The following is a 20,417-nucleotide window of genomic DNA, read 5'->3' as shown; positions in this document are numbered from 1 at the left end:
AGGAAGCTTCGTAAGCCTCTTATGCTTATCCCTCAGAAGGCAGACAGAATGAAAACCACAATCACAGAAAATTAATCAAACATGGACCACAGACTTGTCTAACTCAATGAAGCTATGAGTCATGCTGTCTAGGGCCACCCAAGACAAACAGGTCATGGTGGAGAGGTCTGACAAAACGTGGTCCATTGGAGAAGAGAATGGCACACCACTTCAGTATTCTTGCCTTGAGAACCCCAGTTCTCAAAAATGAACAGTATGAACAAGCAAAATGATAGGACACTGAAAGATGAACTCCCCAGGTCGGAAGGTGCCCAATATGCTACGGGAGATCAGTGGAGAAATAACTCCAGAAAGAATGAAGAGATGGAGCCAAAGCAAAAACAATGCCCAGTTGTGGATGTGACTTGTGAGAGAAGTGAAGTCTGAAGCTGTAAAGAGCAATATTGCATGGGAACCTGGAATGTTAGGTCCATGAATCAAGACAAATTGGAAGTCATCAAACAGGAGATGGCAAGAGTGAACATCAACATGTTAGGAATCAGCAAACTAAAATGGACTGGAATGGGTGAATTTAACTCAGATGACCATTATATCTACTACTGTGGGCAAAAATCCCTTAGAAGAAATGGAGTAGCCATCATAGTCAACAAAAGAGTCCAAAATGCAGTACTTGGATGCAATCTCAAAAATGACAGAATGATCTCTGTTCATTTCCAAGGCAAACCATTGAATATCACAGTAATCCAAGTCTAAGCCCCAACCAGTAATGCTGAAGAAGCTGAAACTGAACGGTTCTATGAAGACCTACATGATCTTCTAGAACTAACACCCCAAAAAGATGTCTTTTTCATAACAGGGGACTGGAATGCAAATGTAGGAAGTCAAGAGATACCGGGAATAACAGACCTTGGACTACAAATGAAACAGTAAAGGCTAACAGAGTTTTGCCAAGAGAATGCACTGGTCATAGCAAACACCCTCTTCCAACAACACAAGAGAAAACTCTACACATGGACATCACCAGATGGTCAAGACGGAAATCAGATTGATTCTATTCTTTGCAGCCAAAGATGGAGAAGCTCTATACAGTCAGCAAAAACAAGACCGGGAGCTGACTGTGGCTCAGATCATGAACTCCTTATTGCAAAATTCAGACTTAAATTGAAAAAAGAAGGGAAAACCACTAGACCATGCAGATATGACCTAAATCAAATCCCTTTCCATTATACAGTGGAAGTGAGAAATAGATGCAAGGGATTAGATCTAATAGACAGAGAACCTGAAGAACTATGGACGGAGGTTCATGATACTGTACAGAAGGCAGGGGTCAGGACCATCCTCAAGAAAAAGAAATGCAAAAAGGCAAATTGGCTGTCTGAGGAGGCCTTATGAACAGCTGAGAAAAGAAGAGAAGCAAAAGGCAAAGGAGAAAAGGAAAGATAAACTCATCTGAATGCAGAGCTCTAAAGAACAGCAAGGAGAGATAAGAAAGCCTTACTCAGTGATCAGTGCAAAGAAATAGAGGAAAACAATAGTATGGAAAAGACTAGAGAGCTCTTCAAGAAAATTAGAGATACCAAAGGAACATCTCATGCAAAGATGGGCTCAATAAAAGACAGAAATGGAATGGACCTAACAGAAGCAGAAGATATTAAGAAGAGGTGGCAGGAAGAGCTATACAAAAAAAATCTTCAGGACCCAGATAACCACGATGGTGTGATCAGTCACCTAGTGCCAGACATCCTGGAATGCGAAGCCAAGTGGGCCTTAGGAAGCATCACTACGAACAAAGCTAGTGGAGATGATGGAATTCCAGTTGAGCTATTTCAAATCCTAAAAGATGATGCTGTGAAAATGCTGCATTCAATATGCCAGCAAATTTAGAAAACTCAGTAGTGGCCACAGGACTGGAAAAAGTCAGTTTTCATTCCAGTCCCAAAGAAAGGCAATGCCAGAGAATGTTCAAACTACTGCACAACTGCATTCATCTCAGATGCTGGCAAAGTAATGCTCAAAATTCTCCAAGCCAGGCTTCAACAGTACGTGAACCATGAACTTCCAGATGTTCAAGCTGGTATTAGAAAAGGCAGAGGAACCAGAGATCAAATTGCCAACATCCAATGGATCATAGAAAAAGCAAGAGCATTTCAGAAAAACACCTACTTCTGCTTTATTGACTGTGCCAAAGCCTTTCACTGTGTGGATCACAACAAAGTGTAGAAAATTCTTCCAAGAAATGGAATACCAGACCACCTGACCTTCCTCCTGAGAAACCTGTATGCAGGTCAAGAAGCAACAGTTAGAACTGGACATGGAGCAACAAACTGCTTCCAAATAGGGAAAGTAGTACGTCAAGGCTGTATATTGTCGCCCTGCTTATTTAACTTATATGCAGAGTACATCCTGAGAAACACTGGGCTGGATGAAGAACAAGCTGGAATCAAGATTGCCGGGAGAAATATCCATAACCTCACATATGCAGATGACACCACCCTTATGGCAGAAAGCAAAGAAGTAAAGAGCCTCTTGACGAACATGAAAGATGAGAGTGAAAAAGCTGGCTTAAAACTCAACATTCAGAAAACTAAGATCATGGCATCCAGTCCCATCACTTCATGGCGAATAGGTGGGGAAACAATGGAAACAATGACAGACTTTATCTTTGGGGGTTCCAAAATCACTGAAGATGGTGATTGCAGCCATGAAATTAAAAGATGCTTGCTCCTTGGAAGAAAACCTATGACAAACCTAGATAGCATATTTGACTAGATGGACATGGGTTTGGGTGGACTCCGGGAATTGATGATGGACAGGCAGGCCTGGCGTGCTGCGGTTCATGGGGTTGCAAAGAGTCAGACACAACTGAGCGACTGAACTAACTGAACTGACTGAGCCCCGAAGAATTGATGCTTTTGAACTGTGGTGTTGGGGAAGACTCTTGAGAGTCCCTTGAACTGCAAGGAGATCCAACCGATTCATCCTAAAGGAAATCAGTCCTGAATATTCATTGCAAGGACTGATGTTGAAGCTGAAACTCAAATACTTTGGCCACCTGATGTGAAGAGCTGACTCATTGGCAAAGACCCTGATGCTGGGAAAGATTGAAGGTGGGAGGAGAAGGGGACAACCGAGGATGAGATGGTTGGATGGCATCACCAACTCAATGGACATGAGTTTGAGTAAACTCCAGGAGTTGGTGATGGACAGGGAGGCCTGGTGTGCTGCAGTCCATGGGGCTGCAAAGAATTGGAGACAACTGAGCGACTGAACTGAACTGAATTAAAATACTGGTGACCTCCTTCAAAAGGTCCTGTTCCTGCACTGCCGCACTCAGTGCCCCAGACCCCCAGCAGGCCACCTCCAGCCCACGCCTCTGCCGGAGACTCCTGTGCGCTCACAGGCCAGTCTGGGCCAGTCTCCTGTGGGTCACTGCTCCTTTCTCCTGGGTCCTGCCTGCTGCACACCAGGTTTTGTTTGTGCCCTCTCAGAGTCTGTTTCCCCAGTCCTGTGTACGTTATGGCATTATCTGAATCACCTTCCTGTACCTGTGAATCAAGTACATATGAATCGCCTTACTGTACAGCAGACATTAATGCACCACTGAATCAATGATACTTCAATAAGCTTTTTTAAAAAGTACCAAGCTTGATTATCCAGTGACTCAGGGCAGGGGCCCCAAAGTGAAGGACAGAAGCCTTGGTTTTTGCCAGCAGGGAGAGTTGGTGACCGCTTGGCCCGTGCCTGGAGGCGCTGGTGGTTTTTAATCAGAGTCATTCACCGCCACCACTGCAAGAGTCAGAGGCTCTGAGTCAAGGAAATGCCGGCGATGAGGCTGAAACGTGCACAAAACTGGGATCCGTAAAGCATAACAGGGTCAGAGTCAGGGCACCTGGTTATCTGCGGGTGCTCTCGAGTTCCAATCCCCCCCGTGTGTTCTACGTTAACAGGCTCACGTGAGGGCAGGAACGGTCCTGCTGCCTCCCAGGCCCTCTGGCCCAGGAGGCCGGGCTCACAGAAAAGCGCGGCCAGAAAGAGGTTCAAGGCTTATCTGTGCTGCTCAACACCATTTAAAAATGGGTACCGATGGATGCAAAAGTTAAAAAACATCTACACATGTAGGAAAACCGAGACTTAATGTGATGAAAATACGATACAGGAGGATAAACCTCTAGCCCTAGAAATGGGATCATCTGAACCTCTCTATTCCATGTGCTCTGGTAAGAACTCCTGGGCTTACGTCTTCGTTCTGTCATCCACCAGCTATGTGACCTTGACAAGCTTCCTCCTCTGGAAAGTCAGCACCTGCCCCAGAGAACGACTGGGGAGGTAAAAGCGCCCAGAGCCGTGTGCTCCCGGGGGGCGGGAGGGAGCGAGTGTGCGGTGATGCCGGCACCCACCCCGGGGATGGTGGGAGATGGGGTTTCAGCCTCTAGGAGTCAGACCCCCACATGCTCTGCAAAGTCAAAATACTAGAGAACCAAGGGAGATCTGGATCTAGTTATCTTTTCTGCTTCAAGGTGGTAAAAATTCCTCAATGTTCCAGCCACATGTCTTCGTGTACAGGAGAACTCCAAAGACCCAAGAGAGAAAATCAGGATATATGTTTGCCTTACTCACTCTTAGAAACATCTCATTTTCCCAAAAGAGAGGGGAAAAAAATCACATGTATTATTAACTTCATTTATATTAGTGATCTCTATTACAAATTCTCAGAGCCACACTGGAGTGTAAAAGCTACACATAGAACAAGTACACAGGCCGGAGCCGCTAAGACGGTGACATATAATGCATCGCCCGCGGCTCGGGCGCTTCCTGGCTGAAACTACACTGTCACGCTTTCTGAGTCAGCTCCTCACAGTGACATCCGGCGTCAGTCCTGCAGACTCGTGGGCCTGTTGCTCACTCAGACTGCCGCCAGAAAGGTGCTTCCCGTAAAGTCCCTCACACAACCCCGAGTCAGCACAGCTGATGTATGTACCCTTATTCCACCTCCAGGCCCCCATCAGAGCTGCCCCCAGGGCACCGCAGTAACATGACTCCTGAACCACCGCACCACGGCCAGCCCCACCGTGCCAGCTGGAGAAGAGGCGGCGCCCAGCGGCCTACAGGCTGGACCCAACCCCACCCAGAGGGGCACCGGAGGCTGGCGCTCACGTCCCCGTACAGCATGCAAAGAAACGTCAGCACGGCTGTGCCACCAGCTCTGCCAACCTCCAGTCCCCAGAACAACCCCAAGGAGCCGCACACGGATGGAGGAGGTGAGCTCCACCTGCGCAGAGAAAGCTCCTGCAACGTCCTTCCCGCTCACTCACAACAGACAGCCCCCACCGCCCCTTCCTGCCCTCCAACCCCACTGCCTCCCAACCAAGCCTTCTGCAGTGAGGGCAAAGGCCACCCGCAGCGTCCCCACTGGAAGTCACCACCAGATGGCGGCGCAGAGCGACCGGCGAAGCCCACGTTCAGGTCCCAAACACCAGGCGCCAGACCCCTGGGACCGCTGCCTGCCGACCGGGCCGTGCCCGGCCGGCTGCACTCAGTTCCTAAAATCCTGCTCTAATGACGCCTCACCTCCTCCGGGGCCTCCATGACACACAGAAAATGCAGTTTAAATGCAGTGGTATCATGGCCCCCCCCCCTCTCTCTCCAGCGTCATCCTGTACGTTTCTCATAAAGCCCCACATCCAGCCAGATGGGTCTCAGCACCCTCCCAGACCTGACCTCTGCAGCCTGTCCAATTCCTACGTGTACTTAAGCCCAACTCAGTCCTGTCTCAAAGTAGTTGCTCCCTGACCACCCTATTTGGGGGCTAAAAGGAAAAAACCCCTCTGTTGTCCAGATCCTGGAGGGCATAGGTTGTGTCATGTGTACAAATCATTCATCCATTCATTCCGTAAAATGCACCAGACGCCGTTTACCAGGAAACAGTCTAGATCAGACTCGGCCCCCAGGGAAGCCAAGGTCTGGGAGGAAAGAAAATGAAGGTATCACTACATCCTGAGTGTTGATGCCAAGCAGGCCATCACCTCCACAAGTCAGTTCATCCTCACCCGTCAAGGAGGCCACTGTTGCCTCCATGATGACTCCACAATAAGAAGGCTGGGTCTCCAGGAGCTGGACAGCTGGGTAAAGATGATCACGTGTGTTCTTTACCCTCCAGGGTCCCTGTCTGTCCCCCACACTGCTCATCCTGCCCCCTTGTCGTCGGGGTGCTGAGCTCCGAGATCCGCATCACTCACGCCGCCTGCCCTCTGCCATCCTGTAGGGTGGGGTCATGGAAAAGCGGGGCACCTGCCCCCTGCCCTCCTCCTGACTCACCGGGCTCTGGCGGGCTGCAGCACTCAGCCACGGCTCCTGGAAAGCAGCCTTCCCACGAGGACCCAGCAAGACGGCTGCCTGCTGCCCCGCCGCCCCAGCAGGCCAGGAGTGGTGGGTAAGCAGTAGACAGGTTCCACAGGAAGCTGGCTGGACCATCGCAGCCCTGCTCATGCTTCTGGGCAGTCCTTACATAAAACTCTTAGCGTGAAAACTGCTTCCTGCCGGGTCCACGGCAGGGGGGAGGCAAACCTGCGTCAGTCTCACTACAGAGCCTGCCTTTCTCACCTGAGTAACTGCTCTGCTGAACATCAGGGCAGAGGGCCGAAGACCAGGACAGAGCGCACGTCACTGTCACAGGAAGGATCAGATAAGACTTTCCTGAGCGGGTCGCCTGATGACGAGTCAGTGGCCAAGGTGGACTGGAAGTCACCAGGCAAACGGAGAGCAAGGCGAGGTGATCCAGGCGTGGGGACCGCGTCTGACCGCCGCGACAGTCGGGCACAGGGCCCAGGGGGGAATAAGGGCGCGGTGACGCAGACTTAGCTCTCCATCCACGTGGGGCAATCGGGAGGCAGAGTTAGCTAGATTCTGAGCAATAAAACCAAGCAGGAGAGCCCTACCTTCAACAGGACCACGTTGCAGAAGATAAGCCCCACTGTTTAGCCTAAGATGCCCCCTAACGCCCAGGGAGACCTGGTCTCATCTACCAGCACTGCTGAGCTGCCCCGAGCCTGCCGCATCATCGGGTGTCCGGACTTCTGTGTCTGCCCTGCTCATCAGAGACGCTGCCCTCTGCTTCCCACCTGCTCGACTCCTCTCTCAGGAGGTCTCAGGCGTCTCAGGCTCGCTAACGTGGGCCTGCCCTGCTTACTTGTGACCATGTCGGTCCACCAACGGGGCCGGGAGGCCCAGGAAGCAGGAAGGTGGCAGCTTTCAGAGAGGTGCTGGGACTCCAGAGCCCGTGACCCAGACCCTGGCCTCTGCCCCAGCCCCTGGGTGAACTCAGGCAAGTCATGACCCTCTCTGGGGCTCTGTTTCATCAACCAGAAAACAGGGATAATACCAGCCTCCACCTCAGAAACTTGCTAAGTGAGTCACGTAGAACAATGCCTGGGCCACAAATAAGCCCTCAGTAATGTTAGTTGTTAATATATGTCCATGTATCCCTTATTTCCTGTATAAAAAAGTTTGTTGAATGGATAAATTTTCCTACTATTTCATTTTGCTCCATGTAGATACCAAATTCTGCTTAGCCTTTGCTTTATTCAAGCATGAAAGAAAGGCTTTCTAAATATGTGCCTATCTTACAGGTGGTTAAACAGGACCTTTTCTGTAAAGGAATTCAGCTTCTTGCTACTGTCACTGGCCTGGGAGCAAACTCCACATACATTTGCTACATGTAAGTCACCCCACTGAATGAACAGCAGGGCTGTTTTCACAATTCACAGGGATGTATCATCATGTCAGATCTTGCCAGCTCCCTTCAGCTGACCAGAGTCACGACGACCATGGGCCCCCACCACACAGAACTGACCCACAGGAAAACTTGTTTCAACACTGAAGCAATGCAAGGTTACTGCAGTCGTGAAATACCCTCTACACGTTTTTAAAAATGTCAGCTTCTAAGGCCCAAATCCTTCACTGTTACAGGCCTGGCAACACGTCCCTGGGCGAGAGCCCCAACCGAGACAGAAGATCAGAACGCATGGAACAACGTGCTCAGGAGGTAAGGAGGGGAGACCGGCTTCCAGGTGCGCCCTACGCTTCCCAGGTGACTTCCCAGGTGACTGTCCAGGTGACTTCCCAGGTGACTGTCCAGGTGACTTCCCAGGTGACTGTCCAGTCTGGCTGACAGAGACCCAGGGTGCTCCCTAGAAAAGGAGAGCATGGCCCCGTGGGAGCAACAGAAAGGCCACCCCAGAGGACGCAGCGCCCCAGCATCGCCCCAACAGGAGCTGCAGAGGAGGGGTCAGCCCTCCGCCCAGGCCTCCCAACTCCAACGCCGCTTTGCGGAGGCCCCCGGTCCCCGGCCCAGCTCTCACCACGGCCAAGCCTCGGCGGGGGGACCCTGCGGCCCCATCCGGGCTCCGGACCCCGCACTCAGGGTCAGGATTCTCCAGTTTTCAGTCTCCCCGCCCGCCAGCGACCAGGACTTGCTGGGAAACCACACTCCATTGAGCTGAGCTCAGTGCCACCTGCCGGGACGATCAGAGGCTAACGGAACGCTTCCGGCTGGCCTGACCATTTCTGAGGACTGAGAAGGGCCGCTGCAGGCGACGCCGCGTCTAGCACCCTTGGAGCGACGGCCCCCCACTCACCGGTCTGCGGGCGGCGGCGCCCTGCACGCTCTGGTAGAACTCGGGCGGGACGCGCGCGCCCCTGCGGAGCCGCCGCCGCCGCGCCGCGCCGTCCTGCTCGCTCTGCACCGGGACCTCCGCGGCGGGCTTGGCGTCCTCCAGCCGGGCGGCGGCGGCGCGTCTGCGGAGGTGTCGGGGGCTGGATCGGAATCCCTGGGCAGGAGACAAAAGCGGACACACGCAGGTTGGTGCCGGTCGGCTGCGCTGTTCGCTGGAGCCCTCTGCCCACCCACAGGGAGCCCGACGCGGGGCAAGACCCGGTTCCGGATCTCTACATTGAGAGATGCTTTTAATAAACCAGGGAGTCCCACCGTATAAAGCGCAGGGAACGATACTCAATATCCTGTGATAAACCATCATGGAAAAGAATATGAAAAAGAAGAGATGTATGTACACCTGAGTCACTGTGCTGCACAGCAGAAATTAGTACATCATAAACCAACTGCACTTCAATACTTTTTTTTTTTTTTTTAAGAGTACTGTTTTTAACCCAGAAATGCCAGTTTTTAAAAAAAGAGTAGGCAGACATACTGCTTTACTTCTGCGCACACAGTCAGACTAAGTGTGAAGAAGGGGGCTCCATGATGATGGGGGGCGGTCAGGACCCAGTAATACCTGGCCCAGGCCCGAGAAAGGGCCGCTCTGCCTCCCTTCAGGAAGGCAGGCCAGGAATGCAAGGCATCACCAAGCAACACTTTAAAGTGAAGACCTAAAACTCACTAGACGAGGGACGGTGTAGTGTGGGTTCGGAGGTCAGATGGGCCAGGGTCCAAACGCTGCTCATTATAGCTACACATGTATTAAATATTAATGACCTAGCTTTTCTAGTCTAACAAATGGATAGCATTCTCCTCAAAGGGTTTCTTTTTACCCTTTATTTTACTACATGCATAGAATTTTATTACCTTTTCTAATTAATTTTTATTGAAGTATATGGTTGCTTTACAATGTTATTTTCTGCTGTACGGCAAAGTGAATCAGCCCTATGTATATGCATACATCCCCTTTTTGAATTTCCTTCCCATTTAGGTCCCACAGAGCCCTGAGCAGAGTTCCCTGTGCGGTACACTCTGTTCCCATCACTTATCTATTTTACACACAGTATCAATAGCCTATGTGTATCCATCTCAACCTCCCACTTCCCCCCACCCTCCTTCCTCCCTTGGTATCCATACATTTGTTCTCTAGTCTGTATGTTTCTGCTTTCTCTCACAGGGTTTTTTGGAAGGTAACAGATGTTAAAGGGCTTCTCTGGTGGCTCAGCTGGTAAAGAATCCACTAGCAATGTGGGAGACCTGGGTTCAATCCCAGGTTGGGAAGATACCCTGGAGAAGGGAAAGGCTCCCCACTCCAGTATTCTGGCCTGGATAATTCCACGGACTGTATAGTCAATAGGGTCGCAAAGAGTCGGAGGCAACTGAGTGACTTTCATGTCAGTTTCAACGGATACTAAAATTCTAAGCACAGCATCTGGCAAACAGCAGGTGCTGAACAAAAGATTAATTTCCTTTCTCTTTTAAGTAAAGTAAGTATAAGGACAAATCGCTGGACAAGGAAACAAGTTCCATCGTGCACCTGGTTTTGGAAAACACCACAGAATTCCATAAAATGATGCCTGTCCTGGCACGGCCGATGCTTTGCTGCAGAGCAGAAGCCGGCCGCAGAGTTCACGAGCAGACTGGGATGGATGACAGGCGGCAGCGCAGGGCACGTGGGCCCGGCAGATCCCACACGAGGATAAATGGATGAAGCTGAGCTCAGCGGGGCGAGCGGCACGTGCAGAGCGGATAGAGTCTATGCTCCAGACACGGGAGCAACAGAGGGAAGAACAGAGGGGTAGGTGATGGCCGGCTGGATGGCGTGTTTATGCAGCAACAGGACGACCTCCCAGGGCCAGAGCACAGCCACACTCAGAAGTCTGGTGGGAAGTGAGAGCGGATGAGGCGTCCAAGGCTCCAAGCAGGGCTCGTTGGAGCTTGTGGGTCTTCTGAATTTTAGAAGACATACAGACACTTAGACTTCAGTGAAGGCATGGAGAAGAGAGAGCATGGATTTCAGGGGAAGCAGGAGGGAGAGGCCCCGTGGACACTGACCTGGGGGTCCTGCACACCACGCCGGGGTGACAGGGGAAAAGACAGACATCCAGGTGACATGCAGAGGAGCTCGGAGGTCAACGGAAAGCAGTCAGGAGGAAACGCAGTTTGGGCTCGCACGTCTCCCAGCAAACACGGGCCTGAGGCCCCCTCCCCTGTGCGCGGGCTGACGGGGTGCCCTCACAGCCCCCACCGGGCCGGGAGGTGCCCAGGGTCCCACGCACCACTGGGTTGCACAGAAGGTGCCGCGAAAGAACAGCAAGGAGGGAGCCGGGTCGCTGGCGGAGCCAGGCTGCTGTCTAAATACACAGGTTCCTGGACGGTCCCCTCCGTGTACTGAGGACGGCTGAGGGGTGCAGTCACCACCAGGTGGCACCGATTTCCAGAAATGTGTGCATGGACAGAATGAACAGGGACAACTTACTAGCTCCCGTCCTAGTGGAGAGACCCACGCCTGCTTCTCGGCTAAGAAGGCACATTCTCTCCTCTCGAGCTCTTAGGAGTAATCAGTAACCAGATTTTACTTAAACTCCTATTATTACCAATAGACTTCCTTGGTCGCTCAGACGGGAAAGCGTCTGCCTACCATGTGGGAAACCCGGGTTCAATCCGTGGGTGGGGAAGATCCCCTGGAGAAGGGAATGGCAACCCACTCCAGTATTCTTGCCTGGAAAATCCCACAGACAGAGGCGCCTGGTGGGCTACAGTCCATGGGGTCGCAAAGAGTCGGACTCAACTGAGCGACTTCACTTTCTTTTCTATTATTACCAATAGAAGGCCTCAAAGGCCTTACAAATTCCAGAAATAAAACTACATAAAACTCGCTTAAAGTGATCCAAAAAAAACATTAGTAGTCGTTCTGGAGAATAATAACCCAGTAAATCCACACCCCTGTAGCTACTCTAGAGGAACTTTGCCAAGTATGCCCAGGAAGATGGTCAAGCATTGCTTACATAAAAATTAGAAACTGTTTAAATCAGTCTTTTCTACACTTCTTCAATTTTCATTCCACCCTCACATCTGTGAAGCTCTGAGCACCATCACATAAGCCTCTGTGATTTATCTCATATCCAAATACACATGCACTATTTTAAAATAACTATTTACAAGACTACAGGGCAGGACACAGACAGCAGCCAGGCTATCCGGGCTCATGACGGCCTCTGTCACTTCCTAGCTGTGTGACCTTGAAGAGTTGCTTAGCCACATCCTCATCTGTAAAATGGAGCTTAAAAACACTACTTAATTCATAGAGTTGTTAAGAAGAATAAATAAAGTACTTAGTGCCTGGCATACTGCAAAACATAAGGGTCGCCTATGATCATTAAGTATATTGCTTGTGTAAATAAAAGATATTTTTGAAGACTAAGGCGTGTTATTAATCCAATACAGAATTGGATTAATTCTGTATTGTGTGCCTCGCTGACAGACACACGGAGGCACCAGCCTCCCCGGTCATCAGGAGAGCTCTTCACTCCAGAGCATCCCAGGCGCTCACTGTCCTGAGAGTCAAAAACTATCTGGGCTGGAACCCCAGCTCTCCCACTTCTAGGTGTATGATTTTGGAGCTCAGAGATCACTACTTCTCAGAGCCTCAGATTCTTCCTCTCCCGAATGCATACAATACTCGCCTCTCATGGGGTCAGTGTTTAAAGGAGACGGTCCACATGAGCCTCCTGGAACAGTACACACATCAGTGCACGCAGTCGATGCATTACCTTTATTACTTCAGGCCCACTTCCTGGATCCTGACGTCCCAATTCACCTGCCAGCAGCTCAGAACTACGACCACCAACACCACAAATGGCATGGGGTCATCACTGAGCGGGCATCTTCTTTATTTCCCTAAAGCAATGCAGGGCATTGGGGCTTACTATATGTGCTCGTTCTAAACACTATCAAAAAATAAGCCGTGACTTTTAAAAACAATTTTATTTATTTATTTATTTCCTTTCTTTTGGGCAGAGCTGGCTCTTGCGCGCTTTGCCAGGTCTTTCTCTAGCCCCCCAACAAGTGGGGCTACTCGGCATTGCAGCGCACAGGCTTCTCACTGCACTGGCTTCTCCTGCTGTGAGCACAGACTCCAGGCGCCCGGCCGTCAGCAGCTGCAGCGTGCAGGTTCAGTAGTTTCGGGGCATGGACAAAGCTGCTCCACAGCACATGGATTCTTCCAGGGCCAGGAATTGAACCCGTGTCCCCTGCATTGGCAGGCAGACTCTTATCCACTGTGCCAACAGGAAGTCCCCAAGTCATGACTTTTAACAAAAGGAAATTTTCTTTTGAAACAGCAGGTGGTGCTATAAGCTCTCACAGGTGTTAACAGGCTTTGATGGCATCGGTATAAGGTCCACTTCCCCCTTCAGTCATTTGATCTTACCCACATGCCCTTTAAGGGCTGATGCTGAAGCTGAAACTCCAATACTTTGGCCACCTGATGCAAAGTGCTGACTCATTTGAAAAGACCCTGATGCTGGGAAAAACTGAAGGCAGGAGGAGAAGGGGACCACAGAGAATGAGATGGTTGGATGGCATCACCGACTCAGTGGACATGAGTTTGAGTAAACTCCGGGAGTTGGTGATGGATAGGGAGGCCTGGCATGCTGCAATTCATGGGGTCGCAAAGAGTCGGACACGACTGAGTGACTGAACTGAACTGAACTGAACATGCCCTCCAACCAGTAGGTGACAGGCACTCGGCAGTCTCTTGGTAATGGACTTCTGTCATTTTCAGGCCACCCTGTTTTTACATTTTTTAAATTCTTTATTGAAGCATAGTTGATTTAAAATGTGTCTGTTTCCAGTGTACAGCAGAGTGATTCCATAATTTTATTATATATGGTGGTTTAGCTGCTAAGTCATGTCCGACTCTTGTGTCCCCATGGACAGTAGCCTGCCAGGCTCCTCTGTCCATAGGATTCTCCAGGCAAGAACACTGGAGTGGGTTATTTCCTTCTCCAACTTTTTTTATTATATATACATACACACATATATAAGGGTCCCCAGCTGGTGCTAGTAGTAAAGGTAAAGAACCAGACTGCTAATGCAGGAGACATAAGAGACACGGGTTCGATCCCTGGGTCGGGAAGATCCTTTGAAGAAGGGCATTGCAGCCCACTCAAGTATTCTTGCCTGGAGAATTCCATGGACAGAGGAGGCTAGTGGGCTACAACCCACGGGGTCACAAAGAGTCGGACACAACTGAAGCGACTTAGCATGCACATGCCCACATATATATTCTTTTTCAGATTCCTTTCCCATGTAGGTTATTACAAAGTATTTGAGTATAGTTCCCGGCACTATACAATAGGTCCTTGTAGATTATCCACTTTACTTATAGTAATGTGTATCTGTTAATCCCAAACTACTAATTTATCCCTCCCCTCCTTTTCCCTTTGGTAACAGTAAGTTTATTTTCTATGCCTGTGAGTCTAGTTCTGTTTTGTAAATAAATTCTTTGTACGATTTTTTTTTTTTTTAGATTCTACAAATAAGTTATATATTTGCCTGTTTGCCTTACTTGGTATGATAATCTCTAGGTCCATCCATGTGGCTGCAAATGGCATTATGTCATTCTTTCTTATGGCTGAGTAATATTCCGTTGTGTGTATGTACACACCTTTTTTTATCCATTCCTCTGTCAATAAACATTTAGGCTGCGCCAGTGTTTACAGGTCACCCCGTGTTATCAGCACCCTTTGGGTCAGCACGCTCTCAGACTTGCAGTCCTGATACGACACAGCTAAGCCCAGGAGCTCCACAGACCACCCAGCATCTCCTCTCTCAGTAACCTGGCACAGTTCCTGGGGGGCTCGAGGCTGAGAGTCCATCCACCGCAGTCCCACGGTTTGGACCCTGAGTACTGAATGGAGGGAGGGAAAGACTGAAACCCGCAGAAGGAACTCACTCGTCCAGTGGCCACACCGACGACCTTCTGAAGCTCCTGATTCTGTCTGTGCTAATCTTTCAGTCTTAACTGTGAGTCCTAACATATATTTGTATTAAATTCTCTTTCAGTAGGAGATGACACTCCGCTCCCTTATTCTTGTCTGGACAATTCCAAGGACAGAGGAGCCTGACGGGCTACAGCCCACAGGGTCACAAAGAGTCAGACACGACTGAACACAGCACATACACATATACTCTTTCAGTTCAAGTCAGACTCGGACCCCACTGCCTGCAAACAAAACCCCTGATGCATGCTCTTTCTGTTAGGTTTCACGTGGCTAGCTATTTTCCTCAGGTGCCAAACACTCAGACTTAACCAGGCTGTTTGTGTAGACTGATTAAAAAAAAAAGGAGACGGTATCAACAGCAATAATTTACTAAGCACCATTTAGATGCTAAGCCTACTATACCCACTGAGACAAGCAAACTGAGGCTTACCAGGATTAAAAAATCTCCCTTCGGCCAAAACCTTTGCCACCAAAGGAAATCACAGATATTTGAATGCTGAATTATAGGGGCTGCAGATATGTAGAAATACCATTTATATTCTTTCATTCATTGTTACTTCAAAATCACAGTAGTTGGTAAACGTGCCACTAGATCTTGTCATTTAATGCATTAATAAAGAAGTACATTTATTGCTCTGTCAAAAATGTTTTTTATTGAAGTATAATTGATTTACACTATCTGCATTAGTTTCAGGTATATGGCAAAGCAATTCAGTTATACAGATATATGTGTATACCTATATTGTTTTCCAATTATTTCCTACTAAAATTTACTACAAGGTATTGAATATAATTTCCTGCACTATACAGTAAAACTTTACTGCTTATCTATTTGATATATGGTAATGTGGATCTGTTCATCCCATACCCTAGTCTGTCCCTCTCTCACCCCTTCCCCTTTAAACCGTAAATTTGTTTCCTGTGTCTGTTTTGTAAATAAGTTCATTTGGACTATTCTTTAGATTCCACATATAAGTGATATCATATAGTATTTGTCTTTCTCTGATTTACTTCACTTAGTATGATCATCTCTAGATCCATCCATGGTACTTCAAATGGCAATATTTCATTCTTTTTTATGGCTGAATAATATTCTATTGTATATATGTACCACAACTTCTTTATCCACTCACCTGTCAATGAAACTTTCAGTTGCTTCCATATGTTGACTATTATAATTAGTGCTATGAACACTGGAGTGCATGCATCTTTTCAAAGTAGAGCTTTTGTCTTTTCTGGATATACGCCCAGGAACGGGAATGTTGGATCATATGGCAACTCTACTTTTAGTTTTCATCATACCTCTGTACTGTTCTCCATCGTGGCCGCACCAGTTTACATTCCTATCAACAGTGTAGGGTTCCCTTTTTCCACACCCTTTCCAGCATTTGTTATTTGTACACTTTTTGATGATGGCCATTCCGACCAGTGTGAGGTGATACCACACTGCAGTTTTGATTTGTGTTTCCATAATAATTAGTGATGTTGAGCAACTTTTCACATGCCCCTTGGCCATCTGTATGTCTTTGGAGTCTTTAGCCACATCGTTTGCAAATATGTTGTCCCAGTCCGTAGGCTGTCCTTTCACGTTGTTTATGTTTCCCTCTCGCTGTTTATCTTTGCTTTTATTTCTATCGCCTTGGGAGACTGACCGAAGGACACATTGGTATTATTTATACCCAAGAGTATTTTGCCTCTAACCTCTTCTAGGAGTTTTATGGTGTCCTATCTTACGTTTGGGTTTCCCAGGTAGATCAGTGGTAAAGAATCCACCTGCCAAGCAGGAGACACAGGTTTGATCCCTGGGTTGGGAAGATCCCCTGGAGAAGGAAATGGCAACCCACTCCAGTATGCCTGCCTGGAGTTTCCCATGGACAGAGGAGCCTGGCAGGCTGGCAACCGCAAGCAACTGAACAACCGCAGCAACACCTTATGTTTGAGTCTTCAAGCCGTTCTGAGTTCATTTTTGTGTCGGTGTGAGGGAGTGCTCTAACTTCCTTGATTTACGTGCAGCTGTCCGATTTTCCCAGCACAACTTGCTGAAGAGATTGTCTTTGCTCAATTGTATATTCTTGCCTCCTTTGTCGAAGATTAATTGACAGAGGTATGTAGGTTTATTTTGGGGCACTCTATTCTATTCTATTGATTTATGTGTCTGTTTTTGTACCAATAGCACACTGTTTTGGTTACTGTAGCTTTGTAATACTGTCTAAAGTCTAGAAGGTTATGCCTCCAGCTTTGTTCTTTTTCCTCTTTGGCAATTCTAGGTGACAATTTTTTAACAATTTATAATTATATTTCAATATAATTGATTTCCTTTGTATTCTATTTATTCTGAGAATCAGTCCATGAGCTCTGATGAGGCTGTCAAAGGAGTTTCTGGCATAAAATAAGTCCAAATTGATACAGAGAAAGAACCTCAGAAATGTTCATAAAGATACTGCTAGCTATTCACCAAAATCCACATTTGCCTCTTTCCCCTCAGCACAAGCTAGATGACATTTCACAGCCTCCCCTGCAGGCCAGCAGGGCCACGTGACTGAGCTCTAGCCGATGGACTATGGCCACAAGTAACGTGTCCCACTTCTGGACCAGCCCGGGGATGCATCCCTCTGCCCTTTCTCCATGCCCTTCTCTTTTGGCTGGGATGACCTCCAGACAGCCTTGAAAGTCACATAATAAAGATGGCAGCACCTTCATCACCCTGAGTCCCTGAATAACTGCACAGAGGAGCCCACTCTGGCAACCTGTTCACCCACCTGCACCTTTAAATGAGCAACAAATATTTGTCTGTTTGTTTGAGTCGTTGAACCATTATGCACTGAAGTGAGCATTTGCTGTAGAAGTTTGCATGACCCAGTCAGTGGTTCTCAAACACCAGAAACCTCCAAGAAAGCGGACCAAAACACGGATTGCTGGGCCCAGTCCGGAGCTCCCGGTTCAGCAGCTCTGGGACTCGGTCTGAGAACTTTCTAATGTGTCCTCAGGTGATGCTGCCGCTGCCGCCTGTGACTGCAGTCTGACAGTCCCTGCACTGACCCACACCAGCTCCTGCCCCTTGCTGAGTGGTTGGTGAGTACTCGGGTCAGAATAACACCGTTCCCCCCGTGCTGTGTGCAGCAGGACCTCTAGATCAAAGCAATTCCTCCCTTTGTGGGTCTTGATAACCCACATGAAAAGAATGGCCATGAAAGCCACTCTGTCAGCTGAACAGGAAAAGAGTGTGCCCCTTTCTATTTTCAGAGGGAATGTATTCCGTGACAAATAACAAGCAACAGATCAGCATATTACTTTTTAAAAATCTTATTTCCTATTAATTAATCATTAGTTGGTATAGAGCACTGGTCCTAGGGGTATGAGGACAGCAGAAAGTGTTTTTTTAATCGTTGCAAAATCTAAGGAATTATACATTTATGTTAGACAAAGGCTCACATTACTAATATAACTGTTTCTTTAATATTTACTAATAGTATATCAACTGGTAATTTATTCCTGCTGATCAGAAGCTCTGATTAGCAGAGAGCCTTGATGTTTTTTTCAAACTGTGAATGAACTCCAACTTAAATGCAGTTTTGTCCTTAAATGCCAATCACTCCCTTTCGGACATGCGCCCCACCCACAGCCCCTGCTGCCTGGGGCTGTGTGCTCTGCACCCTGGGTCACGATGCCAGGGCAGAGTCCCAAATGTGACAGAGAAACATCAAGAGCCTGGACCACTTAGAACAGAACTTGAAACTGAAAAAAAAAAAATCATTCTGTAGCCAGTCCTTTTCAAACTGTACTATGTATATGCACAGCCTAGGAGTCTTAATAAAACACAGATGGTAGGGCCTGAGATTCTGAATTTCAAACAAGCTCCCAGGGAATCCCGGAGTTGCGGGCCTGCAGACTCAGTTTCCGAAGGCCTGATGGAAGCTGTGTGGCCCTCTTCCAGACTGAGGATGAAAGTACAGAAACCGCGGTGAGGACTGAAAACCAGCCGGCAGCAAAGGAAAGGCAGCAGCCACTGGAGTGGCTCTGAGTCACACCTTCGCCATTTCCGTACAACAACCCCCACAACCACAACTCTCATCTCTGTGAAGCCAAACTCCCTCATGGGTCTGATTCTTAAATTCCACTAAATTACGCATATATCCCTACAACACGCCCTAAAACACAGCAGGTCTCTGATTCTGCATCCAAGTGAGCCTAAGACAGAAAACATGTCCACCACGGTGGGACTGGGGGAGGGAAAAAGAATAAAAGGAGATTCTGAGGTTGAAGCGACTTGAGATGGAGCATCATCTCCTGTAAGGAGCTTAAAGTGCTTTTTAATTATAACTGTTAGATTAACCTAAGCCAGGACCACAGGATCCATGCAGAAAGCCAACTAGATTGCCCCTCCTGTTGTCCTTCAAATTCACCATCCGGAGTCAGTTCTTTCTCAGCCTATGTACAGTTTGGGGTAGATCCTGTAATTGCTCTGGTTGTTCTCAGATGATTTAAAAGCGCTCTAGCCACTGACAGTGAAAAACAGTGCTATTCCAGTGAGGTCATTCCACTCCTCTCGGCTTCCTCTTGGACGCCGGGGCACGCAGCCAGCCACAGGCCCTGGTCTTCTGCAGTCGCCGCCTGCGGTCTGGCACCAGCCTTGGCGCACAGGCCCTGAGGACTCGGGCCAGCTTCCCAGTGGTCTCCTTCAGTTGCTCACAAAGCTTCGGACAGCCCGGCGTGGACCCAGAGCCCTGCTCAGAGCTTCCCAGCCTCCAGCCCTGAGCTACCCGCACATGAGACGATGTGCGTTCAGCCTTTCAGCTCTAGGGGCCTCCCTGTGGCCCAGCAGTTAAGACTCCAGGCTTCTGACAGCAGGCACAGGTTCTATCCCTGGCCAGGGGGCGAAGAGTCCCACAGGCTGCTTGGTGCAGCCTGAAGATGATGCGTGCGAAAGATAATAAAGGAAAGAGTGTTCAATCTATTTTAAATAAATAACTGTTAGGCTTTAGATATACACATGTTTTTTAATTGAAGTATAGTTGGGAAAATCCCCTGGAGGAGGGCATGGTAACCCACTCTAGATTCTTGCCTGGAAAACTCCATGGAGAGAGGAGCCTGGTGGGCTACAGTCCGTGGGGTCGCAAAGAGCTGGACACAACTGAGGGATGGAGCATACTTTCACACGGTTGGTTCACATGTTGTGTCAGTTTCGGGTGTAAAACAAAGTGATTCAGCCGTACATACACACGCATATACATTCTTCTCTGAGCATGTACTTATATGTACCCACACACGTGTATGCTTAGTTGCTTCAGCTGTGTCTGACTCTGTGATCCTATGGACTGCAGCCCTCCAGCCCTCTGTCTATGGAATTCTGCAGGCAAGAATACTGGAGTATCGGGTTACCATGCCCTCCTTCAGGGGATCTTCCAGACCCAGAAGTCAAACCCACATCTCCTGTGTCTCCTGCATTGCTGGTGGATTCTGTACCCACTGAGCAACATGCGAAGCCCATATATATATTCTTTTTCTGGGGAAAAAAAAGCTACAAATGAACTTATTCACAAAACAGAAAAAGGCTCACAGACACAGAAAACAAACTTCTGGTTATCAAAGGGGGGTAAATATATTAGGAATTTGAGTTTAACATACACGCGCTATCATCAACCCTGAATATGCATTGGAAGGACTGTTGCTAAAGCTGAAGCTCCAATACTTTGGCCACC

At 48.5% G+C, this 20,417-nt stretch overlaps 1 protein-coding gene across 6 annotated transcripts in view; it reads right to left on the bottom strand.

Moving 5' to 3' along the window:
- DST (dystonin) overlaps positions 1-20,417 on the bottom strand; it is a 517,500-nt gene that overhangs the window by 455,126 nt on the left and 41,957 nt on the right. For all 6 annotated transcript variants that reach the window (XM_061146340.1, XM_061146344.1, XM_061146341.1 and 3 more), the window contains exon 3: positions 8,634-8,825. In XM_061146340.1, the coding sequence (XP_061002323.1) occupies positions 8,634-8,825 (192 nt within the window). The remainder of the gene's footprint in view (positions 1-8,633; positions 8,826-20,417) is intronic.

The sequence above is a fragment of the Dama dama genome, chromosome 7 (assembly GCF_033118175.1).
Source record: "Dama dama isolate Ldn47 chromosome 7, ASM3311817v1, whole genome shotgun sequence".
NCBI classification, from domain to species: domain Eukaryota; kingdom Metazoa; phylum Chordata; class Mammalia; order Artiodactyla; family Cervidae; genus Dama; species Dama dama.
This window is presented reverse-complemented; position numbering and strand designations above follow the sequence as displayed.